Genomic DNA, 27,376 nt, shown 5'->3' on the forward strand with positions numbered 1-27,376 from the left:
AGGGTGAGACCTATAAACACATGAAGGGTGCCGTGACTGAAAAAAAAGGTTGAGAAACGCTGGTATATGGTGTGGCTCTTTGTGGGGGAAAAAAAATCTAACCCTAACTAACCGTACTGTCATGCACTTGTCCTAATAAACTAACCTACACTGGAGCACTCAACACTTTGATGAACATTGTTGCTCAGCTGATAGAGTTGTGCCCTTCCTGATGGCTTGTCGTACAGAACTTGTAAGTTGCTTTGGATAAAAGCGTCAGCTAAATGACTAAATGTAAATGTAAATGTGGTACCACAGTCATTTTTGTGGCTCTCTGACTGGTTGGCCACCCCTGGTCTACACCCTCCCCAGACCGACAGTAGGGCAATGCACGCAACGTCCAGGAAGGGAATTGGCATAACCACAAAATTGGGGGATTGGAGAAAAAGTGTATTTAAAGGCAAATTTGTATTTTTTTAATAAAATATTGTATTGAATATCCAGTGTGCCTGCATGTTTAATCCACCCTGTGCTCCCTCCCTCCCTCCCTCCCTCCCTCCCCCCCCCCCCCCCCCCCCCCCCCCCCTACAGAGTCTGGCGGGGATGTGGACATCGTGGTGACCTCGGACAAGGAGGTGAAGGTGGGCGCGGTGCGGGACGCCTTCCAGGAGGTGTTCGGCATGGCCATGGTGACGGGCGAGCCGGGCCAGTCCCACCTCGCGCCCCAGCCCGTGGGCTACGCTGCCGGGGTCAAGGTCAGGTCAGCCTCTCAGCTCAGAGAGAGACTTGTTAATACCTAGTAATATACCTCCTGAGTTTTTGTCCATGTGATTTCATTAAGGATAACTTTTATTAATCCCTCACGGGGAAATTCGGTGACATACACACACAGCTCATAGTCTCATTAAACGATAATTTCACAATCATTACATTTTACAGTAATAATGGTACAACATAAATTCAAACAGGCACATTTGTTGACACATGTCGACTACAGTATATCTGAGACCGCGTATGTATAGTCTGCTGCAGACCAGCACTGAAGTGCATCTGCGCCTTGGCGGGAGGGAGGGAGGGAGGAAAGAGTTAAAGCCAGGCCCTCATTTATCAACAATGCTTAGAAAGTGTTCTAATTTCGTTCTTAAGCACAGAATTTAGAATGTCTCTACGCACAGAAAAATCGGGATTTATCAACCGTGCGTACACGGGTCCTACGCACACTCAGTGTTGATAAATACCATTTGTTCTTACCGTCTATGCTCGTGCACGATTATCCACATATGGTAATGAACACCCCCATGGGATGTGAAATAATGGACTAACCCGAGCGAACTCTGAGAAACTTCACTGAGAGCGAGATTGATCACCGAGGTCTAACCAACTAATTTAACGTACACAGCATTTCCCGTTGTGAACAATCTTATTTGGAAACATGACACACAGAATAATAGTATTTAGCGTTTTATTTTAAACGATATTTAATTGTATGATTATAGATATTTTTAGAGAATAAATAAATCCAAGTTCACAGACAACTCCGCTGAGGAGGAGGGAGCATGCAGACTATCTTCGGTGCACCGGGAGCCAAGGTGTTGACTGACCCAGTCCTACAGAACCAGCACATTGACAGAAATGACAAACTGACCCGACATTAACACTTTGAGTGCCAACAACGAGAAACTCGTTGTTCGCCGCCATGCGTTGAGTGCCAACGATGAGAAATATCGTTATTTAATCGGTATTGCTTTTATTAGCGATATCCATTCATTTTTCATCAATCCAGCCTCACGTTATCATTATATGAGCTCGAACAGGGCAAATACCGCCCCCTATCGTCTGCACCCATTGGATTGGACTCAATGGAAATGCATGGAGAAAAGAAAACCCGAAATCCACATTTTACTTCTCAGGCATGTAACCCGCGACGATTGCATTCATTGTGGACCCTCAGAGCAGCGTGGATTATGTGTTTTGAGGTTGGATCGTTGGATCAATAAATGCGATCGATATTTGGAATGGCGATCAGGAATTGGAATAATCTTTTTGCAGAACATCTGATGTGAGGTAAGGAATCTATTTTACCAGTCTTGGGGTAATCGGATGTTTTTTTTCACATATTTCGCAACGTGTCCCATATGTGTGTATGTGCGTGTATGACGTTAGGACGTTAGGTCATAGATAATCGATTTTTCAGCCCGCTTCTCTAGCGTGCATAAGTACACATATACTATCGATAATCTAGCGTTTATTTGAAAACGATTAATAAATCAGCCGGAAAATGACTACGTGTTGTGTGTATTCCAGTAAAGAGCTATTATCACGGATTTTATTTTTTTTGTAATTTCCAAAAACGTCCGTTTTTCAAAACGGTATAAAACGGAAATGTACTGATGGAAAAAACAATCCGTTTCGTACATGTTGACTGCAAGCAATTCATCCTCTCTTGGCCTCCTGTTATTGATATATGGATATTGTATGTAGTTGGGGGTTGGGGAAATTACGACATCCAACACTGCGTTTTGCTCCACGCTCCAATTTGGGTCTGAAATTGCGGTACAAATCAAGGAGAATGTGTCTCGGGTAGTGGACTCTACTTAATATTATTATGTTCTCTCTCTGCAAATAGGCTGCCCTATATCTCTGAAAACATCTGAGCGCACACCGTGAGAAGTATTCCTATAATAACGCTATGAACCAGGCTGAATTCATTCGGAAATACCTATGGTTTGACAATAATTACACCCATATCGCTATTTTACAATGAACTATAGTGAATTACGGGTAGGGCTGCAACTAATGACTAATTTGGTAGTCGACTAATCTGCCGATTATTTTTTCGATTAGTCGACTAATCGAAAACCAATGTAAACTACAACAAACAAATTTTTTTTTTTTTTTTTTTTTTTTAAATTACCTATCTTTGTGAAAGTGGCTTCTCAGCTCTGGTCCAGCTGAAGACAGAGCAGAGGAACAGATTGGACATTGAGCATGACCTCAGAGTTGCTTGTCTACCATCACCCCAGACTTTGAGACTCTTGTCAGGACCAAACAACAAATTAAAATAATGACTCATGAAACATTTGAATTTGGATCTTTAAGCCACTTTAAATGAAAATGTATTTGAAGAACAATACAGCAATCACTCATAACAAGATAAATAAATTAAATAATACAAATTAAAGTGGAAGTGTACTTTAAATAACTTTTGTTTGCTGTGTGTGAGAGGAGTCCGTGTGTGTGTGTATGTGTGTGTGTCTTACTCTGATCGCTGTGTGAGTGAGAGGAGTGTGTGTACTGTGTAATTTGTGTGTGTGTCTTACTCTGATCGCTGTGTGAGTGAGAGGTGTGTACTGTGTAATTTGTGTATGTGTGTGTGTCTTACTCTGATCGCTGTGTGTGAGTGAGAGGAGTGTGGATGTGTGTGTGTCTTATTCTGATCGCTGTGTGTGAGAGAGAGGAGTGTGAATGTGTGTGTGTCTTACTCTGATCGCTGTGTGTGAGTGAGAGGAGTGTGTATGTGTGTGTGTCTTACTCTGATCGCTGTGTGTGAGTGAGAGGAGTGTGTATGTGTGTGTCTTACTCTGATCACTGTGTGTGAGTGAGAGGAGTACGTGTGTAATGTATTGTGTGTCTAGTCTGATCATCATCTCCTGCAGGGGAACAATGTTTTCAATGTCCAAAATTTGCTATGGGATCATCATGTTATGATGTTGTCTGGAACCCTGAGAAGACACTCTCACAAAGATAGGTAGTGCACAAAAAAAAAAAAAAAATAATTAAAAAATTTTTTATTTTTATTTTTGTATTTTTTTTAATGACTAATCGACGCAACAATTTCTCGTCGACGATTTTTTATAATCGACGTCGTCGATTATGTCGACTAATCGTTGCAGCCCTAATTACGGGTCATACAGAACACATCATTGTTGAAACTAATGCATGAAACTGATGAAAGCATATGCCATCCGTCTGCAGTCTTCATATTCTACCGCTGGGCGCCAGGTACGCACGGTCTGAGCTGTGTGTAGATATACGCGCAATGTCAAGCACAAGTTCAAATTGATAAGTCCCACACTTTGCTTAGAAATGATCATACGCACGGGTTACGCACATATCTGTGCGTACGGACCATTGATAAATGAGGGCCCTGGACCACAGTTGCAGCAGGTAGGGGAGGGGCTAGGCTAAACAACATTTGCTGTTAGCATGGGGTTGGATGAACTCACGCCTCAGAGAGAGAGGGGGGGTTTCTTGGGCAGCCTTGTTAATACCTATAACCATACTCATACAAAGTGAAGCAGGCTATTCTCGGTCCTTCGAACTTCCCACCACAGACGGGACAGCCGAAACATGACCAATCTTTCACCGTTGACTAAAAACACACTTCTTCAATCAATATCTGAAATAAAACAATAAAAACGACTAACCTTCTTACTGTCTTCTACTATCATGCACTCTTCCACTAAATAATCTTCCTTGTCTATATACCTACTATACTAATATGTCTTTACTTCTATGCACTCAACACTGCAGCACCAAAGTTTCAACACTGTTTGATGAACATTGTTAATCTCTTAACAGGCACCCAGAAAAGTGGCACTTTACTTTTTACTTGCACTTGAGGACTGCATACTTTTTTTGCAAAGCTTTATACTTATAGCACATGCATGAGCCTGGTCTCTTTTGAAAGATAACATTCTGAAGTTACTAATGCAAAAAAGGGAAATCACTTTTAGTGCTAATGAAATAGAGTAACAGAGGTCTGAACTTGTGTACTCAAATTTCTCTCTAGCAGTTGCAATAAAAAATATTAAAAAAAATAGGTATGAGCTGGAAAACACAGCGGATCCATAGCCTGAAGTATTATGTAGTACAGGTCCACATTTGATAAAAATCCATTCAGAAATGGGTCTTTGAGAGAGATCCAGGTAAACCGTGCGCCAAAAAGAAATAGTCTCAAATCCATTTCCTCATCCACGGCCGTTCATTCGAAATATGATTCATTTCTGAATGAATGATTTTATTTCTTCTTTTTTTCTTCTTTTACAAAGCAATGTACAGTAGTAGAAAATGTATAAAAGAAAGAAAATGACAGAAAAGGTGTAACTGAAGCCGAAGCTTATGATTGCCTTGCCTTTTTTACATTACATTATTTGAAAAAAGGGGAAAAAAACATAAATCAGTACACTATTGTGTGTTGTGTCTTGTGCTGGTCCAGGGCGCCCAGGAGCGTATTGACAGCCTGCGTCGAGCCGGTGTGATCCATGAGAAACAGCCCGTCGTCTCCGTGGAGAACTTCATCGCAGAGCTCTTCCCTGACAAGTAAGAGATATACACACACACACACATACACACACACACACACACACACACACACACACACACACACACACACACACACACACACACACACACACATTTTAATACTTTATTTGGTTCCACAAATTATATTACATAAACAGGGAATCAAATGTATCGGGGCCAAGCAGCACTGAACACTTAAGGGACACATAGCACCTCCTTCTCCACGTGGCTAAGCTGCCAATAATAGCTGAGACAGAGCAATATTTGGCAATTTGTTTGGCTTTTCTTTTAGACATTGCAGCAATTCACACACACACACACACACACACACACACACACACACACACACACACACACACAGACAGCTTTAACCCAAGCATGAAGAAGATACTGGCATCATATGACACTTTGTGCTAATTCCATATCCATAAACAATCTTGGAATTGCATAAATTGGTATAACTGGAATGCTGAGAATCTTGTGGATCCAATGAAGGTTGGCGGGGGGTGGATTCTGAGCAATTTCCAGGTCAGAAGTGCTCACCATTAATTTTTGTTTTGGTTATACATGTATTTGTTTCGGTCATGGAGGTGTTTGTTTTAGTCATGTAGGTGTTTGTTTTAGTCATGAAGGTGTTTGTTTTAGTCGTGGAGCTGTTTGTTTTAGTCATGTAGGTGTTTGTTTTAGTCATGGAGGTGTTTGTTTTAGTCATGGAGGTGTTTGTTTTAGTCATGGAGGTGTTTGTTTTAGTCATGTAGGTGTTTGTTTTAGTCATGTAGGTGTTTGTTTTAGTCATGTAGGTGTTTGTTTTAGTCATGTAGGTGTTTGTTTTAGTCATGGAGGTGTTTGGTTTAGTCATGTAGGTGTTTGTTTTAGTCATGGAGGTGTTTGTTTTAGTCATGTAGGTGTTTGTTTTAGTCATGTAGGTGTTTGTTTTAGTCATGGAGGTGTTTGTTTTAGTCATGGAGGTGTTTGTTTTAGTCATGGAGGTGTTTGTTTTAGTCATGGAGGTGTTTGTTTTAGTCATGTAGGTGTTTGTTTTAGTCATGGAGGTGTTTGTTTTAGTCATGGAGGTGTTTGTTTTAGTCGTGGAGGTGTTTGTTTTAGTCGTGGAGGTGTTTGTTTTAGTCATGGAGGTGTTTGTTTTAGTCGTGGATGTGTTTGTTTTAGTCATGTAGGTGTTTGTTTTAGTCGTGGAGGTGTTTGTTTTAGTCGTGGAGGTGTTTGTTTTAGTCATGGAGGTGTTTGTTTTAGTCATGGAGGTGTTTGTTTTAGTCATGGAGGTGTTTGTTTTAGTCATGTAGGTGTTTGTTTTAGTCATGTAGGTGTTTGTTTTAGTCATGTAGGTGTTTGTTTTAGTCATGGAGATGTTTGTTTTAGTCATGGAGGTGTTTGTTTTAGTCGTGGAGGTGTTTGTTTTAGTCGTGGAGGTGTTTGTTTTAGTCGTGGAGGTGTTTGTTTTAGTCATGGAGGTGTTTGTTTTAGTCGTGGAGGTGTTTGTTTTAGTCGTGGAGGTGTTTGTTTTAGTCGTGGAGTTGTTTGTTTTAGTCATGTAGGTGTTTGTTTTGGTCGTGGAGGTGTTTGTTTTAGTCATGGAGGTGTTTGTTTTAGTCATGTAGGTGTTTGTTTTAGTCATGGAGGTGTTTGTTTTAGTCATGGAGGTGTTTGTTTTAGTCATGGAGGTGTTTGTTTTAGTCATGGAGGTGTTTGTTTTAGTCATGTAGGTGTTTGTTTTAGTCATGTAGGTGTTTGTTTTAGTCATGGAGGTGTTTGTTTTAGTCATGGAGGTGTTTGTTTTAGTCGTGGAGGTGTTTGTTTTAGTCATGGAGGTGTTTGTTTTAGTCGTGGAGGTGTTTGTTTTAGTCATGGAGGTGTTTGTTTTAGTCATGGAGGTGTTTGTTTTAGTCATGGAGGTGTTTGTTTTAGTCATGGAGGTGTTTGTTTTAGTCATGGAGGTGTTTGTTTTAGTCATGGAGGTGTTTGTTTTAGTCACCAGCCCAGCGAGGAAGACCTGGCTCCTAATTCTCCTACTCCTGATGTCGGGTAACGTGAAACCGAATCCAGGCCCAGAACTGTGTCAGCTGCAAACGCCAGAGGAGTTTAGAACGAAAGACGGATTACGTCTTTTTCACCTTAATGTTCGCAGCATGATTAATAAGATGGACTCCATCAGAATATGGGCCGATTTGACTGACTCTGATATCATTATCCTTTCTGAGACGTGGCTCAAAAAGTCGATTACAAATGATATGATAAATATAAAAGATTACAATGTCTTTAGAACAGACCGTGTGGGAAAAGGGGGCGGGGTTGCAATTTATGTTAAAAACCATTTAGACTGCACCTGCATCGAATCCCTAACAAAACCGAAATGCTTTGAACTCTCTGTAATTAAACTATCGCTCCCAAATGGTTCAGACATTATAGTGGTCGGATGCTACCGCCCGCCCGCTGCCACAAGCGAAGCCACGAACATACTCTCCAATCTTCTCCATAACTGGACTAAATCCGAGATGGTTCTACTCGGAGACCTAAACTGGGACTGGCAAACGGATTTACAAAACTCTTTCAAGGACACTTGTGACTCTCTCTGCTTGGTGCAACTAGTTAACTCGCCAACTCGGTTAAACCAAAAAGATTTAGAGAAGTCCACTTTGATTGATGTTATTCTTACAAACGCACCTCACCGTTTCTCCGCAGTAGGCACGTTTTGTAATGATATAAGCGACCACTGCGCAATTGCTTGTGTGAGAACCTGTAAGGTCCCTAAAGGAAAGCCACGTTTCATTCATAAGAGACGATTCAAACATTTCGATGAGCAAGCGTTTCTACATGATGTTTTTAATAGTGATTTACACATTGTTTCACTTATGACCGATGTTGAGTTAGCATGGAATTATTTTAAATCCACCTTCTTGGCTATATGTGACAAGCATGCTCCTTTTAGGACATCTAGGATAAGCGGTAAAGATAACCCCTGGTTTAATGATTCTATGTCCTCTCTCATTCGACAGAGAGACACTGCCTGGGCTAAAGCAAAGAAATCGAATATTCCATTAGATTGGAATCTGTATAGGACACTAAGAAACAAATGCACTAAGCTGATTAAAAACTCTAAATGTGCCTACTATCTTAATGCAATTCATGACAATTTGAATAACCCTGCAAAGTTTTGGAAACTTGTTAAATCCTCCTCAGGTTCTATCACTCCAAACAGCCTTCCTGATCTCTTAAGGGTAAATCAGAGTGAAATCAAGGGCAAAATGGATATTGCAGACAGCTTTAATAATCATTTTATTTCTGCTGGCTCAATCTTTGATTCTAGCAACTCAGGGATGATCGCTGCAGAAGGAGAGCCAGGTCCTCCGCCACTTGACCCTGATCAACTGTTCACCTTTGCCCCCATCTTGACTTCTCAGGTTCACAAAGCTTTAATGAGCCTAGATGTAAAGAAATCTTCAGGCCCAGACAAGATAGAGCCGTTCTTCTTCAAAGTTGCTGCAGGTCTGATTGCAGAACCCATAACCTCTATTTTGAATCTCAGTCTTTGTGCTGGTGAATTACCTAGCTCATGGAAGTCGGCCATGGTTCTCCCCTTGTTAAAGGGCGGAGACCCCTCTGACCTAAATAATTATCGCCCTATTTCCAGACTGTCTGTAATGGCCAAAGTCTTTGAATCTCTTGTAAACGAACAACTGAAAAAGTTTCTAACTGACCATAATATTCTTAACGAGTCTCAGTCAGGCTTCAGATCAGGCCATAGTACTACTTCAGCAACTATGCTAGTCTCAAATGACATAATTGAAGCACTGGACAAGAAAAAACACTGTGCAGCATTGTTTGTTGATCTGTCTAAAGCTTTTGATTCTGTGGATCATGCATTGCTACTGCAAAGGCTTGGCTGCATAGGTCTTGGTAAAATGGCTTTGAGCTGGTTTAAAAACTATCTATCTGAAAGAACTCAGTGTGTTTCAGTAGAAGATTATACCTCAGCTGCTCTTACTGTAAACAAAGGTGTTCCACAAGGTTCTATTTTGGCCCCTGTCTTATTTTCCATCTTTATAAATGAACTAGGAAATGGGATAAACCCAGCACGTTTTCATTTATACGCCGATGATACAGTTGTTTACACAGTGGCTTCCTCTTTAACTCAGGCCATAGAGCTTCTACAGGATGCTTTTAATACACTACAACACTCCTTGCTAAGGCTAAGACTGGTCCTTAATGCAAAAAAGACCAAGTACATGACCTTCTTCTCGCTCTCGAGCTAATACAGCTGTCCCCCCGATTCTGACACTGGAAGGGACATGCCTTGACAAAGTAGCATCCTATAAATATCTGGGCATATGGATTGATGAAAAGATGGCCTTTGATGTTCATATTGGGAACCTACTGAGAAAACTTAGACCTAAACTGGGCTTTTTCTTCCGGTTAAAGAAATGTTTCCCGTCTGAAGCCAGGAAGAGAATTGTGCAGAGTTCCTTTCTGCCTGTATTAGACTATGGCGATGTAATCTATATGCATGCTCCTTCCTCCCTGCTTAAAAAGCTGGATTCTGCGTACCATACTGCCATACGTTTTGTAACAGGTGCAGGCTCTCGCACCCACCACTGCACTTTGTATCAGTCATTAGGATGGTCCTCTCTGTACCAAAGAAGACAATCACACATGTTGATTTTTATCCTTAAGTCATTGCTAGGTAAGCTGCCCTTATATATCTCCAGACTTCTGTCCTTTTATACTTGCTTTTTTAATACCAGACGAGCAGCAAATGGGATGCTGTTAAATGTTCCTTTGATGCAGTCAGAGCTTGGTAAAGCTGCATTCTCCCACTATGCTCCCTTTTTATGGAATACGCTGCAAGTGAAACTTTGTCTACAGGCACTTCCTACTGTGAATGCTTTTAAAGGTATGCTACGATTAGCCCTTTATGAAACATGTAACTGTTTTACCTGATGCTATTGTTGATGTGATTATGCTCCTTGCCACTGCACAAATGACCCTCTGTATTTATATTTGAATTGTATGTTTTTTGTTTAATGCCCTGTTTTATGTTGAAACTTGTTGTGTGCTGTGTTGGTCAGGACTCCCTGGAAGAAGAGATCTTGTATCTCAATGGGACATTCCTGGATAAATAAAGGATAAATAAAAAAATAAAAAAATGAAGGTGTTTGTTTTAGTCATGGAGGTGTTTGTTTTAGTCATGGAGGTGTTTGTTTTAGTCATGGAGGTGTTTGTTTTAGTCATGGAGGTGTTTGTTTTAGTCATGTAGGTGTTTGTTTTAGTCGTGGAGGTGTTTGTTTTAGTCATGGAGGTGTTTGTTTTAGTCATGGAGGTGTTTGTTTTAGTCATGGAGGTGTTTGTTTTAGTCGTGGAGGTGTTTGTTTTAGTCATGTAGGTGTTTGTTTTAGTCGTGGAGGTGTTTGTTTTAGTCATGTAGGTGTTTGTTTTAGTCGTGGAGGTGTTTGTTTTAGTCATGTAGGTGTTTGTTTTAGTCGTGGAGGTGTTTGTTTTAGTCATGGAGGTGTTTGTTTTAGTCGTGGAGGTGTTTGTTTTAGTCATGGAGGTGTTTGTTTTAGTCATGGAGGTGTTTGTTTTAGTCGTGGAGGTGTTTGTTTTAGTCATGGAGGTGTTTGTTTTAGTCGTGGAGGTGTTTGTTTTAGTCGTGGAGGTGTTTGTTTTAGTCATGGAGGTGTTTGTTTTAGTCATGGAGGTGTTTGTTTTAGTCATGTAGGTGTTTGTTTTAGTCATGGAGGTGTTTGTTTTAGTCGTGGATGTGTTTGTTTTAGTCATGTAGGTGTTTGTTTTAGTCATGGAGGTGTTTGTTTTAGTCATGGAGGTGTTTGTTTTAGTCATGTAGGTGTTTGTTTTAGTCGTGGAGGTGTTTGTTTTAGTCATGGAGGTGTTTGTTTTAGTCATGGAGGTGTTTGTTTTAGTCGTGGAGGTGTTTGTTTTAGTCATGTAGGTGTTTGTTTTAGTCGTGGAGGTGTTTGTTTTAGTCGTGGAGGTGTTTGTTTTAGTCATGGAGGTGTTTGTTTTAGTCGTGGAGGTGTTTGTTTTAGTCATGTAGGTGTTTGTTTTAGTCATGGAGGTGTTTGTTTTAGTCATGGAGGTGTTTGTTTTAGTCATGTAGGTGTTTGTTTTAGTCGTGGAGGTGTTTGTTTTAGTCATGGAGGTGTTTGTTTTAGTCGTGGAGGTGTTTGTTTTAGTCGTGGAGGTTTTTGTTTTAGTCGTGGAGGTGTTTGTTTTAGTCATGGAGGTGTTTGTTTTAGACGTGGAGGTGTTTGTTTTAGTCATGTAGGTGTTTGTTTTAGTCGTGGATGTGTTTGTTTTAGTCATGGAGGTGTTTGTTTTAGTCATGTAGGTGTTTGTTTTAGTCATGGAGGTGTTTGTTTTAGTCGTGGAGGTGTTTGTTTTAGTCATGGAGGTGTTTGTTTTAGTCGTGGAGGTGTTTGTTTTAGTCATGGAGGTGTTTGTTTTAGTCGTGGAGGTGTTTGTTTTAGTCGTGGATGTGTTTGTTTTAGTCATGTAGGTGTTTGTTTTAGTCGTGTAGGTGTTTGTTTTAGTCATGGAGGTGTTTGTTTTAGTCATGGAGGTGTTTGTTTTAGTCATGGAGGTGTTTGTTTTAGTCATGTAGGTGTTTGTTTTAGTCATGGAGGTGTTTGTTTTAGTCATGAAGGTGTTTGTTTTAGTCGTGGAGGTGTTTGTTTTAGTCGTGTAGGTGTTTGTTTTAGTCATGTAGGTGTTTGTTTTAGTCATGGAGGTGTTTGTTTTAGTCATGGAGGTGTTTGTTTTATTCATGGAGGTGTTTGTTTTAGTCATGTAGGTGTTTGTTTTAGTCGTGGAGGTGTTTGTTTTAGTCATGTAGGTGTTTGTTTTAGTCGTGGAGGTGTTTGTTTTAGTCGTGGAGGTGTTTGTTTTAGTCATGAAAGTGTATGTTTTAGTTGTGGAGGTGTTTGTTTTAGTCATGTAGGTGTTTGTTTTAGTCATGGAGGTGTTTGTTTTAGTCGTGGAGGTGTTTGTTTTAGTCGTGGAGGTGTTTGTTTTAGTCGTGGATGTGTTTGTTTTAGTCATGTAGGTGTTTGTTTTAGTCGTGGAGGTGTTTGTTTTAGTCATGGAGGTGTTTGTTTTAGTCATGAAAGTGTATGTTTTAGTCGTGGAGGTGTTTGTTTTAGTCATGTAGGTGTTTGTTTTAGTCATGTATGTGTTTGTTTTAGTCATGGAGGTGTTTGTTTTAGTCATGGAGGTGTTTGTTTTAGTCATGGAGGTGTTTGTTTTAGTCATGGAGGTGTTTGTTTTAGTCATGAAGGTGTTTGTTTTAGTCATGTAGGTGTTTGTTTTAGTCGTGGAGGTGTTTGTTTTAGTCGTGGAGGTGTTTGTTTTAGTCATGGAGGTGTTTGTTTTAGTCATGGAGGTGTTTGTTTTAGTCGTGGAGGTGTTTGTTTTGGTCATGAAGGTGTTTGTTTTAGTCATGGAGGTGTTTGTTTTAGTCGTGGAGGTGTTTGTTTTAGTCATGAAGGTGTTTGTTTTAGTCATGGAGGTGTTTGTTTTGGTCATGAAGGTGTTTGTTTTAGTCGTGGAGGTGTTTGTTTTAGTCATGAAGGTGTTTGTTTTGGTCATGAAGGTGTTTGATTTAGTCGTGGAGGTGTTTGTTTTAGTCATGGAGGTGTTTGTTTTGGTCATGAAGGTGTTTGTTTTAGTCATGGAGGTGTTTGTTTTAGTCATGAAGGTGTTTGTTTTGGTCATGAAGGTGTTTGTTTTAGTCGTTGAGGTGGTTGTTTTAGTCATGGAGGTGTTTGTTTTAGTCGTGGAAGTGTTTGTTTTAGTCGTGGAGGTGTTTGTTTTAGTCGTGGAGGTGTTTGTTTTAGTCATGTAGGTGTTTGTTTTAGTCATGTAGGTGTTTGTTTTAGTCATGGAGGTGTTTGTTTTAGTCATGGAGGTGTTTGTTTGAGTCGTGGAGGTGTTTGTTTTAGTCGTGGAGGTGTTTGTTTTAGTCGTGTAGGTGTTTGTTTTAGTCATGGAGGTGTTTGTTTTAGTCATGGAGGTGTTTGTTTTAGTCATGTAGGTGTTTGTTTTAGTCATGTAGGTGTTTGTTTTAGTCATGGAGGTGTTTGTTTTAGTCATGTAGGTGTTTGTTTTAGTCATGGAGGTGTTTGTTTTAGTCATGTAGGTGTTTGTTTTAGTCATGTAGGTGTTTGTTTTAGTCATGGAGGTGTTTGTTTTAGTCATGGAGGTGTTTGTTTTAGTCATGGAGGTGTTTGTTTTAGTCATGTAGGTGTTTGTTTTAGTCATGGAGGTGTTTGTTTTAGTCATGGAGGTGTTTGTTTTAGTCGTGGAGGTGTTTGTTTTAGTCATGGAGGTGTTTGTTTTAGTCATGGAGGTGTTTGTTTTAGTCATGTAGGTGTTTGTTTTAGTCATGTAGGTGTTTGTTTTAGTCATGGAGGTGTTTGTTTTAGTCGTGGATGTGTTTGTTTTAGTCATGAAGGTGTTTGTTTTAGTCGTGGAGGTGTTTGTTTTAGTCATGGAGGTGTTTGTTTTAGTCGTGGAGGTGTTTGTTTTAGTCATGGAGGTGTTTGTTTTAGTCGTGGAGGTGTTTGTTTTAGTCATGGAGGTGTTTGTTTTAGTCGTGGAGGTGTTTGTTTTAGTCATGGAGGTGTTTGTTTTAGTCGTGGAGGTGTTTGTTTTAGTCATGGAGGTGTTTGTTTTAGTCGTGGATGTGTTTGTTTTAGTCATGGAGGTGTTTGTTTTAGTCGTGGAGGTGTTTGTTTTAGTCATGTAGGTGTTTGTTTTAGTCGTGGAGGTGTTTGTTTTAGTCGTAGAGGTGTTTGTTTTAGTCATGAAGGTGTTTGTTTTAGTCGTGGAGGTGTTTGTTTTAGTCGTGGAGGTGTTTGTTTTAGTCATGGAGGTGTTTGTTTTAGTCGTGTAGGTGTTTGTTTTAGTCATGTAGGTGTTTGTTTTAGTCATGTAGGTGTTTGTTTTAGTCATGTAGGTGTTTGTTTTAGTCATGGAGGTGTTTGTTTTAGTCATGTAGGTGTTTGTTTTAGTCATGGAGGTGTTTGTTTTAGTCATGTAGGTGTTTGTTTTAGTCATGTAGGTGTTTGTTTTAGTCATGGAGGTGTTTGTTTTAGTCATGGAGGTGTTTGTTTTAGTCATGGAGGTGTTTGTTTTAGTCATGTAGGTGTTTGTTTTAGTCATGGAGGTGTTTGTTTTAGTCATGGAGGTGTTTGTTTTAGTCGTGGAGGTGTTTGTTTTAGTCATGGAGGTGTTTGTTTTAGTCATGGAGGTGTTTGTTTTAGTCATGTAGGTGTTTGTTTTAGTCATGTAGGTGTTTGTTTTAGTCATGGAGGTGTTTGTTTTAGTCGTGGATGTGTTTGTTTTAGTCATGAAGGTGTTTGTTTTAGTCGTGGAGGTGTTTGTTTTAGTCATGGAGGTGTTTGTTTTAGTCGTGGAGGTGTTTGTTTTAGTCATGGAGGTGTTTGTTTTAGTCGTGGAGGTGTTTGTTTTAGTCATGGAGGTGTTTGTTTTAGTCGTGGAGGTGTTTGTTTTAGTCATGGAGGTGTTTGTTTTAGTCGTGGAGGTGTTTGTTTTAGTCGTGGAGGTGTTTGTTTTAGTCATGGAGGTGTTTGTTTTAGTCATGTAGGTGTTTGTTTTAGTCGTGGAGGTGTTTGTTTTAGTCATGGAGGTGTTTGTTTTAGTCATGGAGGTGTTTGTTTTAGTCATGTAGGTGTTTGTTTTAGTCATGGAGGTGTTTGTTTTAGTCGTGGAGGTGTTTGTTTTAGTCATGGAGGTGTTTGTTTTAGTCATGTAGGTGTTTGTTTTAGTCATGGAGGTGTTTGTTTTAGTCATGTAGGTGTTTGTTTTAGTCGTGGAGGTGTTTGTTTTAGTCGTGGAGGTGTTTGTTTTAGTCATGTAGGTGTTTGTTTTAGTCGTGGAGGTGTTTGTTTTAGTCGTGGAGGTGTTTGTTTTAGTCATGTAGGTGTTTGTTTTAGTCGTGGAGGTGTTTGTTTTAGTCATGTAGGTGTTTGTTTTAGTCATGGAGGTGTTTGTTTTAGTCATGGAGGTGTTTGTTTTAGTCATGTAGGTGTTTGTTTTAGTCATGTAGGTGTTTGTTTTAGTCATGGAGGTGTTTGTTTTAGTCATGGAGGTGTTTGTTTTAGTCATGAAAGTGTATGTTTTAGTCGTGGAGGTGTTTGTTTTAGTCATGGAGGTGTTTGTTTTAGTCGTGGAGGTGTTTGTTTTAGTCATGGAGGTGTTTGTTTTAGTCGTGGAGTTGTTTGTTTTAGTCATGTAGGTGTTTGTTTTAGTCATGGAGGTGTTTGTTTTAGTCATGGAGGTGTTTGTTTTAGTCATGGAGGTGTTTGTTTTAGTCATGTAGGTGTTTGTTTTAGTCATGTAGGTGTTTGTTTTAGTCATGGAGGTGTTTGTTTTAGTCGTGGAGGTGTTTGTTTTAGTCATGGAGGTGTTTGTTTTAGTCGTGGAGGTGTTTGTTTTAGTCGTGGAGGTGTTTGTTTTAGTCGTGGAGGTGTTTGTTTTAGTCATGGAGGTGTTTGTTTTAGTCATGGAGGTGTTTGTTTTAGTCATGGAGGTGTTTGTTTTAGTCATGGAGGTGTTTGTTTTAGTCATGGAGGTGTTTGTTTTAGTCATGAAGGTGTTTGTTTTAGTCATGGAGGTGTTTGTTTTAGTCGTGGAGGTGTTTGTTTTAGTCATGGAGGTGTTTGTTTTAGTCATGGAGGTGTTTGTTTTAGTCGTGGAGGTGTTTGTTTTAGTCGTGGAGGTGTTTGTTTTAGTCGTGGAGGTGTTTGTTTTAGTCATGGAGGTGTTTGTTTTAGTCGTGGATGTGTTTGTTTTAGTCATGGAGGTGTTTGTTTTAGTCGTGGAGGTGTTTGTTTTAGTCGTGGAGGTGTTTGTTTTAGTCATGGAGGTGTTTGTTTTAGTCGTGGAGGTGTTTGTTTTAGTCGTGGAGGTGTTTGTTTTAGTCATGAAGGTGTTTGTTTTAGTCATGGCGGTGTTTGTTTTAGTCATGGAGGTGTTTGTTTTAGTCATGTAGGTGTTTGTTTTAGTCATGTAGGTGTTTGTTTTAGTCGTGGAGGTGTTTGTTTTAGTCGTGGAGGTGTTTGTTTTAGTCGTGGAGGTGTTTGTTTTAGTCGTGGAGGTGTTTGTTTTAGTCATGGAGGTGTTTGTTTTAGACGTGGAGGTGTTTGTTTTAGTCATGTAGGTGTTTGTTTTAGTCATGGAGGTGTTTGTTTTAGTCGTGGAGGTGTTTGTTTTAGTCATGGAGGTGTTTGTTTTAGTCATGTAGGTGTTTGTTTTAGTCGTGGATGTGTTTGTTTTAGTCATGGAGGTGTTTGTTTTAGTCATGGAGGTGTTTGTTTTAGTCATGGAGGTGTTTGTTTTAGTCGTGGAGGTGTTTGTTTTAGTCATGGAGGTGTTTGTTTTAGTCGTGGAGGTGTTTGTTTTAGTCATGTAGGTGTTTGTTTTAGTCATGGAGGTGTTTGTTTTAGTCATGGAGGTGTTTGTTTTAGTCGTGGAGGTGTTTGTTTTAGTCATGGAGGTGTTTGTTTTAGTCATGAAGGTGTTTGTTTTAGTCATGGAGGTGTTTGTTTTTATTTATGAAGGTGTTTGTTTTAGTCGTGGAGGTGTTTGTTTTAGTCGTGGAGGTGTTTGTTTTAGTCGTGGAGGTGTTTGTTTTAGTCATGGAGGTGTTTGTTTTTATTTATGAAGGTGTTTGTTTTAGTCGTGGAGGTGTTTGTTTTAGTCGTGGAGGTGTTTGTTTTAGTCGTGTAGGTGTTTGTTTTAGTCATGTAGGTGTTTGTTTTAGTCATGGAGGTGTTTGTTTTAGTCATGGAGGTGTTTGTTTTAGTCATGGAGGTGTTTGTTTTAGTCGTGGATGTGTTTGTTTTAGTCATGGAGGTGTTTGTTTTAGTCGTGGAGGTGTTTGTTTTAGTCATGTAGGTGTTTGTTTTAGTCGTGGAGGTGTTTGTTTTAGTCGTAGAGGTGTTTGTTTTAGTCATGAAGGTGTTTGTTTTAGTCGTGGAGGTGTTTGTTTTAGTCGTGGAGGTGGTTGTTTTAGTCATGGAGGTGTTTGTTTTAGTCGTGGAGGTGTTTGTTTTAGTCGTGGAGGTGTTTGTTTTAGTCGTGGAGGTGTTTGTTTTAGTCGTGGAGGTGTTTGTTTTAGTCATGGAGGTGTTTGTTTTAGTCGTGGATGTGTTTGTTTTAGTCGTGGAGGTGTTTGTTTTAGTCATGTAGGTGTTTGTTTTAGTCGTGGATGTGTTTGTTTTAGTCGTGGAGGTGTTTGTTTTAGTCATGGAGGTGTTTGTTTTAGTCGTGGAGGTGTTTGTTTTAGTCATGTAGGTGTTTGTTTTAGTCATGGAGGTGTTTGTTTTAGTTGTGGAGGTGTTTGTTTTAGTCATGGAGGTGTTTGTTTTAGTCGTGGATGTGTTTGTTTTAGTCGTGGAGGTGTTTGTTTTAGTCATGTAGGTGTTTGTTTTAGTCATGGAGGTGTTTGTTTTAGTCATGGAGGTGTTTGTTTTAGTCATGGAGGTGTTTGTTTTAGTCGTGGAGGTGTTTGTTTTAGTCATGTAGGTGTTTGTTTTAGTCATGGAGGTGTTTGTTTTAGTTGTGGAGGTGTTTGTTTTAGTCATGTAGGTGTTTGTTTTAGTCATGGAGGTGTTTGTTTTAGTCGTGGAGGTGTTTGTTTTAGTCATGGAGGTGTTTGTTTTAGTCGTGGAGGTGTTTGTTTTAGTCATGGAGGTGTTTGTTTTAGACGTGGAGGTGTTTGTTTTAGTCATGTAGGTGTTTGTTTTAGTCGTGGAGGTGTTTGTTTTAGTCATGTAGGTGTTTGTTTTAGTCATGTAGGTGTTTGTTTTAGTCATGTAGGTGTTTGTTTTAGTCATGGAGGTGTTTGTTTTAGTCGTGGAGGTGTTTGTTTTAGTCATGGAGGTGTTTGTTTTAGTCATGTAGGTGTTTGTTTTAGTCGTGGATGTGTTTGTTTTAGTCATGGAGGTGTTTGTTTTAGTCATGGAGGTGTTTGTTTTAGTCATGGAGGTGTTTGTTTTAGTCATGGAGGTGTTTGTTTTAGTCGTGGAGGTGTTTGTTTTAGTCATGAAGGTGTTTGTTTTAGTCGTGTAGGTGTTTGTTTTAGTCATGTAGGTGTTTGTTTTAGTCATGTAGGTGTTTGTTTTAGTCGTGGAGGTGTTTGTTTTAGTCATGGATGTGTTTGTTTTAGTCATGGAGGTGTTTGTTTTAGTCGTGGAGGTGTTTGTTTTAGTCATGTAGGTGTTTGTTTTAGTCATGGAGGTGTTTGTTTTAGTCGTGGATGTGTTTGTTTTAGTCATGTAGGCAGGGAGCGAAATTAACTTTTTGACTCACCGGCCAGTGGCGGGTAGATGGGAAGAGTCTACCCGCCAAGCATATTTCTTACCTGCCAAAATTTGTTTGATTAAAAAAATATATATATATATTTTATATAATTTTTTTTTTTAAATAAAATATATATTATATAATCATACTTGTAGTTGTATTATCTGTGAGACATCGCCACCACGCAATAAGTCAAAATGCTTGCTATCTGCAAACAGCTTTACTGTCTGTGTGTATACTTGAGTAGCCTCCAGCTCCAGCAAGGATTCTCCGGCCCTGCAGCTAGACCCTATATTCAGCTAGACCCTACATTCAGCATGCAAGGATTCTCCGGTGATGCAGCTGGACCTATTTATAACGTTACCGTTCTTTTGTCAAATCACATTCAACATGCCCTCAGCTAGAATACGCATTCAATCAATGTTATAAGACATTGATATCAGGAGCTATCTGTAGCTACTGCTAGCCCGGTAGATAACGTTAAGACAATTTAGTTTACTGGGACAGATGGATCAACGTGAGCTAGCTAAGCTAGCTAACGAGGGACCGGAGGTATTATGCACTCGAGTAGACTATTGCTGGAGCATTTGTTGATATCAGCAGCTATCAGTAGCTAGCCAGCTAGATACCGTTAGACAATGCCTCGTCATGTATTAAACTAAAAGTGAATAGTTGACTGGGTCATTGTTTAAACAGTAACGTTAGCTCTTGGAGGTCCGATATAGACTAGAGCAGATGGAAGTAAACAAGCCAAATGATAGCTTCCGATTGGTCATTTGCTTTTTTTCTCATGAAACCAGTTACGTCACTCTACTGTGATTGGACCGTTGACTTGAGTGCGATGTGGGACTTGTAGTTTTTTAACGATCTCGCGGCGGAGAAAAAAAAGACGAGCGGCTATAATCTGTACTCGCACAAGAGTATTGTTATGAAGTTATGAACTACACGTCTACACGCCACACGGCGGGCAGCCCTCTAAGTGTCATGCGCCAAAGGTAAAAACAGCCCGCCCCTGGCGGGCGGCGGGCTTTAGTTTTGGTCCCTGCATGTAGGTGTTTGTTTTAGTCGTGGAGGTGTTTGTTTTAGTCATGAAGGTGTTTGTTTTAGTCATGGATGTGTTTGTTTTAGTCATGTAGGTGTTTGTTTTAGTCATGGATGTGTTTGTTTTAGTCATGAAAGTGTATGTTTTAGTCGTGGAGGTGTTTGTTTTAGTCATGTAGGTGTTTGTTTTAGTCATGTAGGTGTTTGTTTTAGTCATGGAGGTGTTTGTTTTAGTCATGAAGGTGTTTGTTTTAGTCATGAAGGTGTTTGTTTTAGTCGTGGATGTGTTTGTTTTAGTCGTGGAGGTGTTTGTTTTAGTCATGTAGGTGTTTGTTTTAGTCATGGAGGTGTTTGTTTTAGTCATGGAGGTGTTTGTTTTAGTCATGGAGGTGTTTGTTTTAGTCGTGGAGGTGTTTGTTTTAGTCATGTAGGTGTTTGTTTTAGTCATGGAGGTGTTTGTTTTAGTTGTGGAGGTGTTTGTTTTAGTCATGTAGGTGTTTGTTTTAGTCATGGAGGTGTTTGTTTTAGTCGTGGAGGTGTTTGTTTTAGTCATGGAGGTGTTTGTTTTAGTCGTGGAGGTGTTTGTTTTAGTCATGGAGGTGTTTGTTTTAGACGTGGAGGTGTTTGTTTTAGTCATGTAGGTGTTTGTTTTAGTCGTGGAGGTGTTTGTTTTAGTCATGTAGGTGTTTGTTTTAGTCATGTAGGTGTTTGTTTTAGTCATGTAGGTGTTTGTTTTAGTCATGGAGGTGTTTGTTTTAGTCGTGGAGGTGTTTGTTTTAGTCATGGAGGTGTTTGTTTTAGTCATGTAGGTGTTTGTTTTAGTCGTGGATGTGTTTGTTTTAGTCATGGAGGTGTTTGTTTTAGTCATGGAGGTGTTTGTTTTAGTCATGGAGGTGTTTGTTTTAGTCATGGAGGTGTTTGTTTTAGTCGTGGAGGTGTTTGTTTTAGTCATGAAGGTGTTTGTTTTAGTCGTGTAGGTGTTTGTTTTAGTCATGTAGGTGTTTGTTTTAGTCATGTAGGTGTTTGTTTTAGTCGTGGAGGTGTTTGTTTTAGTCATGGATGTGTTTGTTTTAGTCATGGAGGTGTTTGTTTTAGTCGTGGAGGTGTTTGTTTTAGTCATGTAGGTGTTTGTTTTAGTCATGGAGGTGTTTGTTTTAGTCGTGGATGTGTTTGTTTTAGTCATGTAGGCAGGGAGCGAAATTAACTTTTTGACTCACCGGCCAGTGGCGGGTAGATGGGAAGAGTCTACCCGCCAAGCATATTTCTTACCTGCCAAAATTTGTTTGATTAAAAAAATATATATATATTTTATATAATTTTTTTTTTTAAATAAAATATATATTATATAATCATACTTGTAGTTGTATTATCTGTGAGACATCGCCACCACGCAATAAGTCAAAATGCTTGCTATCTGCAAACAGCTTTACTGTCTGTGTGTATACTTGAGTAGCCTCCAGCTCCAGCAAGGATTCTCCGGCCCTGCAGCTAGACCCTATATTCAGCTAGACCCTACATTCAGCATGCAAGGATTCTCCGGTGATGCAGCTGGACCTATTTATAACGTTACCGTTCTTTTGTCAAATCACATTCAACATGCCCTCAGCTAGAATACGCATTCAATCAATGTTATAAGACATTGATATCAGGAGCTATCTGTAGCTACTGCTAGCCCGGTAGATAACGTTAAGACAATTTAGTTTACTGGGACAGATGGATCAACGTGAGCTAGCTAAGCTAGCTAACGAGGGACCGGAGGTATTATGCACTCGAGTAGACTATTGCTGGAGCATTTGTTGATATCAGCAGCTATCAGTAGCTAGCCAGCTAGATACCGTTAGACAATGCCTCGTCATGTATTAAACTAAAAGTGAATAGTTGACTGGGTCATTGTTTAAACAGTAACGTTAGCTCTTGGAGGTCCGATATAGACTAGAGCAGATGGAAGTAAACAAGCCAAATGATAGCTTCCGATTGGTCATTTGCTTTTTTTCTCATGAAACCAGTTACGTCACTCTACTGTGATTGGACCGTTGACTTGAGTGCGATGTGGGACTTGTAGTTTTTTAACGATCTCGCGGCGGAGAAAAAAAAGACGAGCGGCTATAATCTGTACTCGCACAAGAGTATTGTTATGAAGTTATGAACTACACGTCTACACGCCACACGGCGGGCAGCCCTCTAAGTGTCATGCGCCAAAGGTAAAAACAGCCCGCCCCTGGCGGGCGGCGGGCTTTAGTTTTGGTCCCTGCATGTAGGTGTTTGTTTTAGTCGTGGAGGTGTTTGTTTTAGTCATGAAGGTGTTTGTTTTAGTCATGGATGTGTTTGTTTTAGTCATGTAGGTGTTTGTTTTAGTCATGGATGTGTTTGTTTTAGTCATGAAAGTGTATGTTTTAGTCGTGGAGGTGTTTGTTTTAGTCATGTAGGTGTTTGTTTTAGTCATGTAGGTGTTTGTTTTAGTCATGGAGGTGTTTGTTTTAGTCATGAAGGTGTTTGTTTTAGTCATGAAGGTGTTTGTTTTAGTCATGGATGTGTTTGTTTTAGTCATGAAAGTGTATGTTTTAGTCGTGGAGGTGTTTGTTTTAGTCATGTAGGTGTTTGTTTTAGTCATGGAGGTGTTTGTTTTAGTTGTGGAGGTGTTTGTTTTAGTCATGTAGGTGTTTGTTTTAGTCGTGGAGGTGTTTGTTTTAGTCGTGGAGGTGTTTGTTTTAGTCATGGAGGTGTTTGTTTTAGTCGTGGAGGTGTTTGTTTTAGTCATGTAGGTGTTTGTTTTAGTCATGGAGGTGTTTGTTTTAGTCGTGGAGGTGTTTGTTTTAGTCATGGAGGTGTTTGTTTTAGTTGTGGAGGTGTTTGTTTTAGTCATGGAGGTGTTTGTTTTAGTCGTGGAGGTGTTTGTTTTAGTCATGTAGGTGTTTGTTTTAGTCATGAAGGTGTTTGTTTTAGTCGTGGAGGTGTTTGTTTTAGTCATGTAGGTGTTTGTTTTAGTCATGTAGGTGTTTGTTTTAGTCATGGAGGTGTTTGTTTTAGTCATGGAGGTGTTTGTTTTAGTCATGGAGGTGTTTGTTTTAGTCGTGGATGTGTTTGTTTTAGTCATGGAGGTGTTTGTTTTAGTCGTGGAGGTGTTTGTTTTAGTCATGTAGGTGTTTGTTTTAGTCGTGGAGGTGTTTGTTTTAGTCGTAGAGGTGTTTGTTTTAGTCATGAAGGTGTTTGTTTTAGTCGTGGAGGTGTTTGTTTTAGTCGTGGAGGTGGTTGTTTTAGTCATGGAGGTGTTTGTTTTAGTCGTGGAGGTGTTTGTTTTAGTCGTGGAGGTGTTTGTTTTAGTCGTGGAGGTGTTTGTTTTAGTCGTGGAGGTGTTTGTTTTAGTCATGGAGGTGTTTGTTTTAGTCGTGGATGTGTTTGTTTTAGTCGTGGAGGTGTTTGTTTTAGTCATGTAGGTGTTTGTTTTAGTCGTGGATGTGTTTGTTTTAGTCGTGGAGGTGTTTGTTTTAGTCATGGAGGTGTTTGTTTTAGTCGTGGAGGTGTTTGTTTTAGTCATGTAGGTGTTTGTTTTAGTCATGGAGGTGTTTGTTTTAGTTGTGGAGGTGTTTGTTTTAGTCATGGAGGTGTTTGTTTTAGTCGTGGATGTGTTTGTTTTAGTCGTGGAGGTGTTTGTTTTAGTCATGTAGGTGTTTGTTTTAGTCATGGAGGTGTTTGTTTTAGTCATGGAGGTGTTTGTTTTAGTCATGGAGGTGTTTGTTTTAGTCGTGGAGGTGTTTGTTTTAGTCATGTAGGTGTTTGTTTTAGTCATGGAGGTGTTTGTTTTAGTTGTGGAGGTGTTTGTTTTAGTCATGTAGGTGTTTGTTTTAGTCATGGAGGTGTTTGTTTTAGTCGTGGAGGTGTTTGTTTTAGTCATGGAGGTGTTTGTTTTAGTCATGGAGGTGTTTGTTTTAGTCATGGAGGTGTTTGTTTTAGACGTGGAGGTGTTTGTTTTAGTCATGTAGGTGTTTGTTTTAGTCGTGGAGGTGTTTGTTTTAGTCATGTAGGTGTTTGTTTTAGTCATGTAGGTGTTTGTTTTAGTCATGTAGGTGTTTGTTTTAGTCATGGAGGTGTTTGTTTTAGTCGTGGAGGTGTTTGTTTTAGTCATGGAGGTGTTTGTTTTAGTCATGTAGGTGTTTGTTTTAGTCGTGGATGTGTTTGTTTTAGTCATGGAGGTGTTTGTTTTAGTCATGGAGGTGTTTGTTTTAGTCATGGAGGTGTTTGTTTTAGTCATGGAGGTGTTTGTTTTAGTCGTGGAGGTGTTTGTTTTAGTCATGAAGGTGTTTGTTTTAGTCGTGTAGGTGTTTGTTTTAGTCATGTAGGTGTTTGTTTTAGTCATGTAGGTGTTTGTTTTAGTCGTGGAGGTGTTTGTTTTAGTCATGGATGTGTTTGTTTTAGTCATGGAGGTGTTTGTTTTAGTCGTGGAGGTGTTTGTTTTAGTCATGTAGGTGTTTGTTTTAGTCATGGAGGTGTTTGTTTTAGTCGTGGATGTGTTTGTTTTAGTCATGTAGGCAGGGAGCGAAATTAACTTTTTGACTCACCGGCCAGTGGCGGGTAGATGGGAAGAGTCTACCCGCCAAGCATATTTCTTACCTGCCAAAATTTGTTTGATTAAAAAAATATATATATATATTTTATATAATTTTTTTTTTTAAATAAAATATATATTATATAATCATACTTGTAGTTGTATTATCTGTGAGACATCGCCACCACGCAATAAGTCAAAATGCTTGCTATCTGCAAACAGCTTTACTGTCTGTGTGTATACTTGAGTAGCCTCCAGCTCCAGCAAGGATTCTCCGGCCCTGCAGCTAGACCCTATATTCAGCTAGACCCTACATTCAGCATGCAAGGATTCTCCGGTGATGCAGCTGGACCTATTTATAACGTTACCGTTCTTTTGTCAAATCACATTCAACATGCCCTCAGCTAGAATACGCATTCAATCAATGTTATAAGACATTGATATCAGGAGCTATCTGTAGCTACTGCTAGCCCGGTAGATAACGTTAAGACAATTTAGTTTACTGGGACAGATGGATCAACGTGAGCTAGCTAAGCTAGCTAACGAGGGACCGGAGGTATTATGCACTCGAGTAGACTATTGCTGGAGCATTTGTTGATATCAGCAGCTATCAGTAGCTAGCCAGCTAGATACCGTTAGACAATGCCTCGTCATGTATTAAACTAAAAGTGAATAGTTGACTGGGTCATTGTTTAAACAGTAACGTTAGCTCTTGGAGGTCCGATATAGACTAGAGCAGATGGAAGTAAACAAGCCAAATGATAGCTTCCGATTGGTCATTTGCTTTTTTTCTCATGAAACCAGTTACGTCACTCTACTGTGATTGGACCGTTGACTTGAGTGCGATGTGGGACTTGTAGTTTTTTAACGATCTCGCGGCGGAGAAAAAAAAGACGAGCGGCTATAATCTGTACTCGCACAAGAGTATTGTTATGAAGTTATGAACTACACGTCTACACGCCACACGGCGGGCAGCCCTCTAAGTGTCATGCGCCAAAGGTAAAAACAGCCCGCCCCTGGCGGGCGGCGGGCTTTAGTTTTGGTCCCTGCATGTAGGTGTTTGTTTTAGTCGTGGAGGTGTTTGTTTTAGTCATGAAGGTGTTTGTTTTAGTCATGGATGTGTTTGTTTTAGTCATGGAGGTGTTTGTTTTAGTCGTGGAGGTGTTTGTTTTAGTCATGTAGGTGTTTGTTTTAGTCATGGAGGTGTTTGTTTTAGTCGTGGATGTGTTTGTTTTAGTCATGTAGGCAGGGAGCGAAATTAACTTTTTGACTCACCGGCCAGTGGCGGGTAGATGGGAAGAGTCTACCCGCCAAGCATATTTCTTACCTGCCAAAATTTGTTTGATTAAAAAAATATATATATATATTTTATATAATTTTTTTTTTTAAATAAAATATATATTATATAATCATACTTGTAGTTGTATTATCTGTGAGACATCGCCACCACGCAATAAGTCAAAATGCTTGCTATCTGCAAACAGCTTTACTGTCTGTGTGTATACTTGAGTAGCCTCCAGCTCCAGCAAGGATTCTCCGGCCCTGCAGCTAGACCCTATATTCAGCTAGACCCTACATTCAGCATGCAAGGATTCTCCGGTGATGCAGCTGGACCTATTTATAACGTTACCGTTCTTTTGTCAAATCACATTCAACATGCCCTCAGCTAGAATACGCATTCAATCAATGTTATAAGACATTGATATCAGGAGCTATCTGTAGCTACTGCTAGCCCGGTAGATAACGTTAAGACAATTTAGTTTACTGGGACAGATGGATCAACGTGAGCTAGCTAAGCTAGCTAACGAGGGACCGGAGGTATTATGCACTCGAGTAGACTATTGCTGGAGCATTTGTTGATATCAGCAGCTATCAGTAGCTAGCCAGCTAGATACCGTTAGACAATGCCTCGTCATGTATTAAACTAAAAGTGAATAGTTGACTGGGTCATTGTTTAAACAGTAACGTTAGCTCTTGGAGGTCCGATATAGACTAGAGCAGATGGAAGTAAACAAGCCAAATGATAGCTTCCGATTGGTCATTTGCTTTTTTTCTCATGAAACCAGTTACGTCACTCTACTGTGATTGGACCGTTGACTTGAGTGCGATGTGGGACTTGTAGTTTTTTAACGATCTCGCGGCGGAGAAAAAAAAGACGAGCGGCTATAATCTGTACTCGCACAAGAGTATTGTTATGAAGTTATGAACTACACGTCTACACGCCACACGGCGGGCAGCCCTCTAAGTGTCATGCGCCAAAGGTAAAAACAGCCCGCCCCTGGCGGGCGGCGGGCTTTAGTTTTGGTCCCTGCATGTAGGTGTTTGTTTTAGTCGTGGAGGTGTTTGTTTTAGTCATGAAGGTGTTTGTTTTAGTCATGGATGTGTTTGTTTTAGTCATGTAGGTGTTTGTTTTAGTCATGGATGTGTTTGTTTTAGTCATGAAAGTGTATGTTTTAGTCGTGGAGGTGTTTGTTTTAGTCATGTAGGTGTTTGTTTTAGTCATGTAGGTGTTTGTTTTAGTCATGGAGGTGTTTGTTTTAGTCATGAAGGTGTTTGTTTTAGTCATGAAGGTGTTTGTTTTAGTCATGGATGTGTTTGTTTTAGTCATGAAAGTGTATGTTTTAGTCGTGGAGGTGTTTGTTTTAGTCATGTAGGTGTTTGTTTTAGTCATGGAGGTGTTTGTTTTAGTTGTGGAGGTGTTTGTTTTAGTCATGTAGGTGTTTGTTTTAGTCGTGGAGGTGTTTGTTTTAGTCGTGGAGGTGTTTGTTTTAGTCATGGAGGTGTTTGTTTTAGTCGTGGAGGTGTTTGTTTTAGTCATGTAGGTGTTTGTTTTAGTCATGGAGGTGTTTGTTTTAGTCGTGGAGGTGTTTGTTTTAGTCATGGAGGTGTTTGTTTTAGTTGTGGAGGTGTTTGTTTTAGTCATGGAGGTGTTTGTTTTAGTCGTGGAGGTGTTTGTTTTAGTCATGTAGGTGTTTGTTTTAGTCATGAAGGTGTTTGTTTTAGTCGTGGAGGTGTTTGTTTTAGTCATGTAGGTGTTTGTTTTAGTCATGAAGGTGTTTGTTTTAGTCGTGGAGGTGTTTGTTTTGGTCATGAAGGTGTTTGTTTTAGTCATGAAGGTGTTTGTTTTAGTCATGGAGGTGTTTGTTTTGG

General features: G+C 39.8%; 2 protein-coding genes across 3 annotated transcripts in view; one reads left to right on the forward strand and one right to left on the reverse strand.

Annotated features, from left to right (window-relative positions):
• The window catches only part of pip5kl1 (phosphatidylinositol-4-phosphate 5-kinase-like 1), a gene marked incomplete at both ends in the record, with an annotated part of 469,911 nt that overhangs the window by 371,690 nt on the left and 70,845 nt on the right, over positions 1-27,376 (reverse strand). The gene's annotated exons all lie outside the window — the stretch shown is intronic.
• prrc1 (proline-rich coiled-coil 1) overlaps positions 1-27,376 on the forward strand; it is an 81,703-nt gene that overhangs the window by 34,647 nt on the left and 19,680 nt on the right. For both annotated transcript variants that reach the window (XM_084324319.1, XM_084324320.1), the window contains 2 exons: positions 571-734; positions 5,198-5,301. In XM_084324319.1, the coding sequence (XP_084180445.1) occupies positions 571-734; positions 5,198-5,301 (268 nt within the window). The remainder of the gene's footprint in view (positions 1-570; positions 735-5,197; positions 5,302-27,376) is intronic.

The sequence above is a fragment of the Notolepis coatsorum genome, assembly GCF_963971535.1.
Source record: "Notolepis coatsorum genome assembly, chromosome: 11".
NCBI lineage: Eukaryota > Metazoa > Chordata > Actinopteri > Aulopiformes > Paralepididae > Notolepis > Notolepis coatsorum.